Raw genomic sequence first — 10,213 nt, forward strand, 5'->3', positions numbered from 1 at the left:
AAGTTAATTTCCAACGACTCTTTTTCTGTCTCTATAAAAAGGAGTTGAAGATTTGAAGGAAGTTTAACAAGTCACTGACAATCTAAGAAGAATAACTTTGAGCTAAAGTATTTATCTGTTACTGCACAAATTCTTAAGATTTCTTATCTTTGTATATCTTAGAAATCTTAAGTTCTTAAGAATATTTGTGGTCATTATATCACTTTTATACCTTTGAGTTACTTCAAGTATAATTGTTATTTATTATCCTAGACTGTTTATTTAAAGAGTATAAGAAGTCTCTTGCTGATTTGCTTGAGCAATGGAAGTCTCTTGTTAGTTTGCTTGAGTCGTGAAAGCCTCTTTCCTATGTGATTAAGCAGAAGTCGCTTGCTAGTTTGCTTGAGCAGAAGTCTCTTTCTAGTATGATTGAGCAATTGAAGTCCCCTGCTAGTTTACTTGAGCAAAGTGTAATCGGTTTGATTATAGTGAAAATCTCTTATTGGACAAGGGAAATGAGCTACTCTCAATTTATGAGAGGAACCAAGATAACTCCACGTGTTGCTTTACTTTTTGCTTTTGAATATTATTCATTCCACTGCTAAAAACTCTAAGTTCATATTCTGAACTTGTTCAAATTCTCAAGTTAGTTCTTCAAAAGTGAAAAAGAATTAGCATACACAATTCAACCCCCTTTCTTGTGTATTTTTCTCACCTTCATAGTGATAATATCCCAACCTATTACATGCAATATTTTCTTATCCGTTATGTCTCTCCAAATGAAGTTTCTTTAAGTTCTATGGATTTGATCAATACATCTTTTTGGAAGCATATCAGACATCATAAGATAGACCGAGATGGCCTGGAGAATACTTTTTGCCAGAGTGACTCGACCTGCAAAAGATAAATGATTAGATTTCCATGATGTCAACTTGTTTGATATTTGCTCCGCCATATACTAATAATCAATTGCTTTGAGTTTTCTCCCCATAAGAGGTACTCCTAAATACTTTATAAAGTCACGCGTCTCTTTAAACTATGATATTTGCAATAACTTATTCTTTGTGATTCAAGAGACATTCAAGGAAAAAAGAATACTAGTTTTCTTGTTGCTAACTTCTTGACCCGACATACTACATAAAGTATTTAGAGTATTAACTACACATTTCATCTGAGATTCCGTAGCTTCTCCGAAGAGAAGGAGATCATCTGCAAACATGAGGTGAGATATCATTGGTCCTTGTCTCCCCATATGAAACATGTGCCATTTTTTCATATCAACCTCCCATTCTTTCATATGAGACAATTTGTCCACGCACATAACAAATAAGTATGGAAAGACTAGATCACCTTGGCAAATACCCTGTTGGGGTTGAAAGTAAGCACTTCTGGCCCCATTCCAATTTAAGTTGGTATATACCCTTATGACTGCGTGCATGATGATATTTACCATGATCTCTGGTAACTTAACTTCACAAAGAATATGCCAAATGAACTCCCAACTGAGTCTGTCATACGCTTTAGAGAGATCCGCTTTAATAACAAAGTATCCTTGTCTCCCTTTCTTCTTGTTCATCATATGCATCACCTTCTTTGTTATAATGATGTTTTCATGCATTACCTTGTAACAAAACCAATTTGATAAGGGGGAACTAGCTTGAGAATGCACTTTTTCATTCTTTCAACAATCATTTTACTTACAACTTTATATATTGTATTACACAAAGAGATGAGACGAAATTGGTTCACCATCGTTGGCAGCTCGATTTTGGGAATCAAACATATATCTGTTTGGTTAACTTTGTTAATCTATATTGGTTTCATTCATACTTTCTTCACAAATACACATACATGTTTACCAACTATCCGCCAAGATTTTTGATAGAAACCTGCAGGATATCCATCAGGGCCCAGGGCCTTCCACGGGCTCATCGCAAAAACCACTTTTTTAACTTCATCGTCAATCACATCCTCATTCATTTGCTGAACATATGTTTCCTCTAGCTTTGGATAAGTGATGTTTGTTTGGTCCTATCTATTCTAATTATTTCTCATAGCAAAAAGCTCCTTATAATAGTCATTAAACATTTATTAAATATGAATAGGATCCTCAATCCATTGACCATTATTATTTTTGATCACGTTAATTCTATTCTTTCTTCTTCTATTTATAGTTTTCCAAACGGTCATATCTAGTATTTTTTATCACCATCTGCTAACCACCGCCATTTCGACCTCTAAAACCACATTAATTCTTCCTTCCTAAGAATTTTATTCTACTCTATTTGCAAAAAGAATTCAAGTTTTTTTAATCCTACATAATTATCATTCCGCTGCAAACCTCTTTGAACTCCATTTGATCTCGCCATGATCTCCTTTTTCTTTATTAATATTTTTTTCAATAGCACTCACTTTCTAGTCCCTAATATCATTCTTAATATACGGAAATTAATGTTAAAACTCGCCTCTTTTCGTCATACCTTATCTAGCATATACCTCTTTAAAATGCATTATTTTTCTTTATAAAAGAATGATGAAAGAAATATAATATAATTAATTCACAATCAAAATAAAAACATCTCTCTATGGATCAATTAAGTTGATATTCATGCATAACATCAAATTATAATGGCCCAAATTTGAACTCAAAATGTTGTATTTATTTAAGGGTAAAGCTAACTTGTGCCCCAAGAACACATGTTAACAAACCTACAAATAGAAAATTTGTTTTGAAAAAATAAATAAAATTATTAATTGTATGTTTGTAATAAATTCAATACACAATTTCCAAAATTTTATTTCTATATTTATCTCTTAACTTGTGCCCTGGACACAAGTTAGCATTCCCCTTTATTTAATTCTACACTTAACCCACTTTGGACAATGTTATTTGAGGAAAAAGGAATTGAAGGGGTAATTAATGTAATTAACTCACCAGAGTTCGAGTAGAGTCCTAACCCGTCCGATGCCCCACCAGCACCAAAGTTAAGTGAAAACCAAAAACCTTAAAAAAACCAAACATGGAGAGAACCAAATGTTTGGCTTTGGTTGGAGGTGGTGTTCTTTTAGGCTCTCTCTCAACCTTCGTTCTTCTCAGACTTCTCCAAACTCAAAAGTTTGTGAATTTTTCTCTTCTTTTATTCTCTTTTTACCTTCTCTAACTTAATTGTTTCTTTCTAATTTCTGTTTTTCGGCTTTTGATGCTACTCAATATATGTTATGTTATATTGTGATTTTTTTGTGTGTGCAGAAGAGGTGTTCGACCAAAATGCGCTGAGAATGGTACTACTGAATTGAATGGTACGGGTACTGTAACTGTTACTAACCCGTGTCAGTTTCTGTTGCTTGATTCTATGTTTTCCTACTTTGAATGGTGCCCTTGATCTTTGCCTTAAGTTTAGATATTTGCATGTTGAAATTGTCCAAACACATGCTCACTAGTATGAATTGGAAGCAGTCACCACACCATGTGTAAATGGTTAAGTTATTAGGGCTTATCATGATTCAGAAAGCCTGTTTGTTTACATTTTCCTTGCTGTTTTCACCTTCACATTGTTGAAATAGGAATCAAAGTGAAAATTTAGTCTGTTTTGTAACTATGAATGAAAGTGGAACATGAAAACAAAAAACGAATTATGTTAACTAATCTACCCTAAAGTTGACATTCTGTAAATTGTAAGGGTTAAGGGTTTATTTGGTTTCAGAAACTGTTTATGGTTTCATTTTCTGATTTTTACTTTTCATAATTGTTACATTGCTTTCAATCTTTCAAAGATTTGCACCGGAGTTGTTTTATGAATAAAATTTTGAAAGCAAGAAACAGATTATTAATGAAACATGAAATGAAAACAGGAAATATTTCTCAAGTCAAACAGGCCCTAATATTTGGGTTCTAGAGGTGCAGTGATTGTAGAGAGAATCTGAATTGATGATGCAATGCAATGGACTCTTATGTTATATTTGTGACTAATGCATCTTTTTCCTATTTCCTACTTTAACATCATATAGTTAATAAGATTGCTGTTTTCTGTATCCTTCTAAGCGTTGAATTTTGTGTATGCTACTGCAGGTTTTGAGGGACGCACTGTTAGTGGAAAGAAGAGCGATAAGGTGGTTAGTGAGGATCTTTTGAAAGATGAGATTGTTTCTGAGCATTTGTCTAGGTATTTCATGTTGCTGCCAATCATTTTGACATTTTCATGGCTGGAATTATTTCTGAATGTAAATGTTCTTACGCTGTTGCATCAACTGGTAAAACGTTCTGAGGACTTGCAATCTCATTTCTATTTGTTCACTAGCTCGTTTATTTGTAGAGACAACTTTTAGCTCTCATACATCAATTAATATGCACAGCCTTTATGTTTAGAGCTAACTATTGTAGTCTATGTCTATGTGGCTTGGCACCTTGTATACCAATGCATGTCTACACTTTTACGCGCTGTTCCATCATCTCTGATATCTAATGAAATGTTAACACACTGATTCAATTTAGAGATTATCTAGAAAAGAAGAAGCTATTTTGTGTTTGTTTACTGTGATGGAAAACACTTTTTTTAAAAAACTTCAATAAAAAATGATCTTCTAGAGAAACTACTCAAAACAATTTGTCTTTTGAACAATTTTATCAAATATCCTCCACGGAGGCACTATTGCGGATACTCATGGCGTTTTTTGGGCTCGCCGTAATGGTAAATATTGGCTGATATTGCAATTTTTTCTGCCATAATCTGCTATAACGCCGCCGCAAAGCAGCCGGTATGGCGGTATTTTGGCTCTCCGCCATGGACCGCCATCTGCCATCGATAACACTGCTTTTGAAGAAATTTTAGATTTTTTTCCCTTTCATGTTCTCATTTTTTTCAAAAGTTGTAACAACCAAATAAAAATTCGAAAATGTGATTTGTAAAGGCTTTTATATTTTAAGTGGCACTGTGCTTGATATATCTATTTTTTCTTGGGTCTCTACTTAACAAACATTTTTTTCCGTGGATTGTTCCTGCTGTAACTAGGAATATTCAGTTTTTTGGCTTTGAATCACAACAAAAGGTGAGCGCATCGTATGTTGTGGTCGTTGGTCTTGGAGGGGTTGGCAGTCATGCTGCTTCTATGCTCTTGAGGACAGGGATTGGCAAGCTTCTTCTTGTAGACTTTGATCAGGTTTTTACTCTTACTAATTTTCCCCTTCATAATAACATTTATTCCTTAACTGTTGTCTGGATTTTTATGTGTCATGGTTTATTATTTTGATGCCATTGATTACAAGAAAAACTGTGTTACACTGGGAATCTCAAATGTCATGTCCCTAGCGTTATTTGGAGCTTCTTTTTGCTCCCAATAGATATTACGTGAAAGTTTTGGCTCTTCTAAATTGTCATGGTTGAAGATTTTGATGCCACTGACAAAGGGAAATTATTTTACTTTCTGAATCACAAATGTAATGCATCTTACTGTAATTTTGAGCTTGCATCAAATTTGGTTTGAAATCTTTTGATATATATAAGTGTTGGAATGTAAAACTGATGCAAATTTTTATCACTACTATAGTTTTAAAAAAGGAAACAAATTGAAGATTTTATTGGAAATAACTTTTCGTTACTTTACACTTTGGCTTTTAAGTTATCATTGCACTAAACGTTATCATGGATAGTGTTTTAAGAATTATTTCAATTCAATCACATGGAATGTCAATATTTACGAGCCTATGCTGTTACATACTGTAATGCATGGCATTATAGGCTCAAGAACATCAAGCCTAAAGTTTCTGAGCAATATTATGATGGATTTGGTAATGCAAAGAATTAAATAGAGAAAGTACTTTTAACTTTTGGTGTTTTGCTAGTTTAGCTTAGAATTTGTATCGGCAATCCATACAATGTGAGGTACTTATTTATTTATTAAATGAGAAGGTTTCTCTTTCATCACTAAATCGACACGCTGTTGCGACAAGAGCAGATGTTGGCACCTCAAAAGCTCAGTGCCTTAAGGAGCATTTCTTATCAATCTTTCCGGAGTGCCAAATAGATGCAAAAGTTTTGTTATATGATTCATCAACTGAAGAAGAAATTCTCTCAGGCCATCCTGACTATGTTCTGGACTGTATTGATAACATCGATACAAAGGTTATCCTCAGTTTTTCCCTTTTATGCCTTATGATCAACAATAACTCGTACACAAATGTATGATAGTTATTTCTATACATTTTCAATTGCTTGATTTGATTTATGTAATAGGTGGCACTTCTTGCTGCATGTGTACGTAGGGGCCTAAAAGTTATATCTGCCACTGGGGCTGGTGCTAGAGCCGATCCAACAAGAATACGCATTGCTGATATAAGAGAGTCTACTAATGATCCATTATCTCGATCGGTAAGACGGCAACATCCTCCTTATATGAGTCTTTTTTATTGTATTTTATAGATCTTAAACCCTGTGTCAATTGAACCATATGATTTGTCAATATCTCCATCTTTTTTGAACTTGTTACTCTTTTTTTGAATGCTGAATTATTAACCTATCTTATGATTTGTAAGTGGTATGGTCCTATCTTGACAACCAAGACCTTTTGAACCTTCCTCCTCTGCCTCTAAAAGTTCCACCGGCCTCTGTTCTGGCTTGGATGACTAAATGGGAATGTTGAAATTTAACTATGCACGTATTATTAGATTAGTTTTGGTACTATGACAAATGTTCTGGTCTTATCTGGTCTTTGCTCTATTACTAAGTTAGAGTGTTGAATATTAATAACACATAATATCACATTATGTTTAGGTGTACGGGGCTCTTTAATTTTCCAACTTTGCCTTGAACTGGCTATTTTTGCATACACACTCTGGCTCATATTTCTCATCACACCTAGGGTCTGTTTCGATTGCATTATTTGAGCTTATCTACTGATATAAGCATTTGTGAAACTCTTTAGGACAGCCTATAGAAACAACTTATGACATATCCTGTTTTCAGCTTATTTCTATCTAGGATAGCTTATGAAAACAGTTTGACTTCATTTTATGTTGTTATATAAATAGCTTCTATAAGCATTTATGCCAAACACTTGTGCTATACTCTTAATTAAGATGTTTATCCAAACAGGGCATTAATACACTGACTCTTCTTGATCGTCATTTATAACTTGGCATCTGATAGACTTTTGAAACTTGCTTCTCTGCCACTAAAGGTCCTGTTGGATGAAGATTCTCTAATGGAGGTTTTTTGCCAGTGTTAGGAGTTTGATTTTCTCAATAACTCTCATAGTGATAGCCCATCATCTTCATTAACTAACTCTTAACAACCTAAGTTAACTTCAAATTCCAGCTAGGTGGAATTAGTTAAGAACTGATTAACTTCAGCTGTCAACCATGGTTTTCTTTGTTCTTAATTACCCGTTACATTAGTATTACGCATGCAACTCTTACTGCAATCATTCCAATGTAGGTAAGACACCGTTTGAAGAAAGAATATGGCATTGAAGGTGGCATCACTGTTGTGTTTTCTTTAGAAAAGCCCAAAATTAAGCTACTTCCATTTAAGGCTCCAAATGGAGAAGAGGAAAACCCTTCAGACTATCAGGTAATTTAATTAATTTTTATTACTCATTGATAATACAACTAACTATTTTGCGAATGTGTTTTATTACTCATTGATTTAATTAATTTTTATCATAACATTTAATCGGAAGCACTGGTTACACATTCTCACTTCTATGTCCTTTTGCCAGGTAGTTCCAGGTTTTAGGGTCCGAATCATACCTGTTCTAGGCACCATCCCTGCAATATTTGGACAAATCATGGCCTCCTATACTTTGACGAATTTAGCAGGATTACAGGTTCAAACAGAACCTATAGTCAATTTTGACGTGGATCATTACCATATTCTTCATCAACGCCTTATTGAGCATGAGGAAACATTGCACGGAACTTCCATGCAAGTGCAGGTATATGAAGTGAAGCCTACTCTATTAACCTTTTGTTTAATTACAACTTCCTCGTTGTTAAATGTGATATCTTAACCATTTCAAGAGTTTCTTTCTTTTTAAAATTTAGGACCAATTGCATTTTGCTAGTCTGATCTGTTCATCCAATTGCATATTACCTCTTGCTTTATACAATTAAGCACATTCTTTCTAACAATTTTGATATGCTTACAAAAATGTTGAAAATAGAGAGTAAACTTAAAATTTTCAACTTTCTATCATCGCCAAAAGTCGTCCCAGCAGACACTAAATTCTGTTGGTATATTGATATATACATAATTGTCCTATTTTGAATAAAAAATAATGTGATTGAGCTCTTTGCTCATCACTTTTGTTTCTGTTTTCTAGGTAGATGTTGAAGAAGTGATGTATATTACAAAAGAATTATGGCATGGAAGAAGTGCTAGAGAGCAGCATGTGAAAGACGTTGGACGAGGAATGTGGCGATCAATTAATGAATTAATGCTTGTGAGGTATGAGGTGGCTTTTAACGCCATTGTTTTTTTAAGGAAAACTTTAAAATGCTTTAAAAAAAATAGGTGTGTTATAATGAGAGATGAAAGGATTAAATTAAAACAGGTAGGTTACAATAAAGGGTTAGGGTTATTATTTTTGTTTAGAAACTGTGTAACTAAATACATGCAATCCTCTATGAGTTCTTTATGATTTTTCTCATTTTTTCTTTTTGTATTGAAGTGCTCTCAAAGCTTGCACCTCTTTTTCTTTGCCAAAAATCACTATTCTTGTAATATTTGAGACTCTTTGTAGGCCATATCATGTGCTTAAATCAGAAGTAAAAGTTGTAGAATTTGTCTTTGCTTGCAGTGAAATTTTCATCTGCTGTTATCTTGACTCGAATGATATATTACCTATAAGTTAGCATATGTGTCAGCATAATAACATTCTTTCTCCATCTCTTTCCATTGGAATTTATCTAATTCAAGTCCTTTTCATTTCTTTTGTTTAGGTGGGACAGCACAAAACCAGCATCTATTTCAAATTTGATTCTTTTGAAATTCAAAGAGGTAATTTAGTAACTAACTGCAAGCTCATTTTGTCTTAAGAATTTATATTCAATGTATCAAGCACATTCTTAAAATGAAATACTATTTCATGTGAATATTAAGTACATTTAATTGGGACACCACTTATCATAGAAAAGAAGTTTATATTTGGATCAAAATAAAATTTTACTAATTTTATATGGATGGAAAGTATATTTAACCATATATTATATATGATGTTTTGCCTTTTTTGCAATCCACTACTATAAGTAGATTATATGTTTACTTTATAAGATCTGTAATAGTTCATTGTCTACACAATTCAGGTGGATGAGCATGAGTCACGGACATTGGATGATATAAAGGAAAAGGAACCAGAGTTTTACAGTAGAGTGATAGCTGTGTTAAAACGAGCTGAAAATGACTTTGGATTATGACATTAGAGGATTATAACCATACTCTGGATTATGACATTAGAGGATTATAACCATTCCATTTGGTATAATAGTGATGTATGTCTAATAGTTTATTTTATTCATTATAATGCAAGTGGCAGTTTGTTCTTGATGCAGAATGTTTTAGGACTAATGAGTATGGTCAAGGTTATATTCTTAAGAGTGAGTGTGATGTGATTTTTCTATTATTGTTGGAATTTTTATGAATTTATTTTATTAACCTTGATAAATCTTGTTATGACATTTTGTAAATTGTATTGCATTGCATATGACAAATTCCCTCTGTTTTTTAAGATTTTTACATGTATTAAGAAATGAAAAAGAGAAATTTATTTATTTTTTCTTATAAATTTGTTCTTAATTAATGGTATGAAAAAAATGAATTTAAAGAATTGAAAGAAAATTAATGGTATGAAAAAGATGAATTTAAAGAATTGAAAGAAGAGAGAAATGGATGTTTGATGTATAATAGAAAAAATATCATTAGCTATTTATTGATACCGTAAAACAACTTACAATTTGATAAAAAAATTATAAAATGACTTACAATTTGATACAATTTTTCATTGAGAAATTATGTGTTTTTTTTTGTTTTGTTTTAGTAGTATAATGAATGTGAATAAGTGAGATGTTGCGAATTTGAATTCAATGTTCTTGTACATCTATCAATTGAGTTGAGTTAATCGATATTATGACGCTTGTCATAGTAAGAAAGAAGTGTGACGCATTTCATAGTAAGGAAGAAGAAAAATAAATTGAATATACAATTAGAAAATGCTCATCCCACCCTTTCTTATAAATTTGTTC

The 10,213-nt window shown here is 32.8% G+C and overlaps 1 protein-coding gene across 1 annotated transcript; it reads left to right on the forward strand.

Moving 5' to 3' along the window:
* The first annotated feature begins 2,862 nt into the window (after positions 1-2,862).
* Positions 2,863-9,682, forward strand: LOC127118372 (tRNA threonylcarbamoyladenosine dehydratase). Its single transcript, XM_051048559.1, has 11 exons — positions 2,863-3,094; positions 3,230-3,279; positions 4,049-4,142; positions 4,989-5,136; positions 5,886-6,098; positions 6,210-6,344; positions 7,410-7,544; positions 7,693-7,908; positions 8,296-8,420; positions 8,915-8,972; positions 9,278-9,682. Exons 1-11 carry the CDS (start codon positions 3,000-3,002, stop codon positions 9,386-9,388), a joined length of 1,380 nt encoding a protein of 459 aa, XP_050904516.1. The 5' UTR covers positions 2,863-2,999; the 3' UTR covers positions 9,389-9,682.
* Positions 9,683-10,213: the final 531 nt, after the last annotated feature.

Source organism: Lathyrus oleraceus, chromosome 2 (genome assembly GCF_024323335.1).
Source record: "Lathyrus oleraceus cultivar Zhongwan6 chromosome 2, CAAS_Psat_ZW6_1.0, whole genome shotgun sequence".
Classification (NCBI taxonomy): domain Eukaryota; kingdom Viridiplantae; phylum Streptophyta; class Magnoliopsida; order Fabales; family Fabaceae; genus Lathyrus; species Lathyrus oleraceus.

Coding starts and splice junctions, on each gene's coding strand:
- LOC127118372 (XM_051048559.1), top strand. CDS start 3,000: ATGGAGAGAACCAAATGTTTGGCTTTGGTTGGAGGTGGTGTTCTTTTA. Junction 4,143..4,988: donor GTTTCTGAGCATTTGTCTAG/GTATTTCATGTT, acceptor TGCTGTAACTAG/GAATATTCAGTTTTTTGGCT. Junction 6,345..7,409: donor ATGATCCATTATCTCGATCG/GTAAGACGGCAA, acceptor ATTCCAATGTAG/GTAAGACACCGTTTGAAGAA.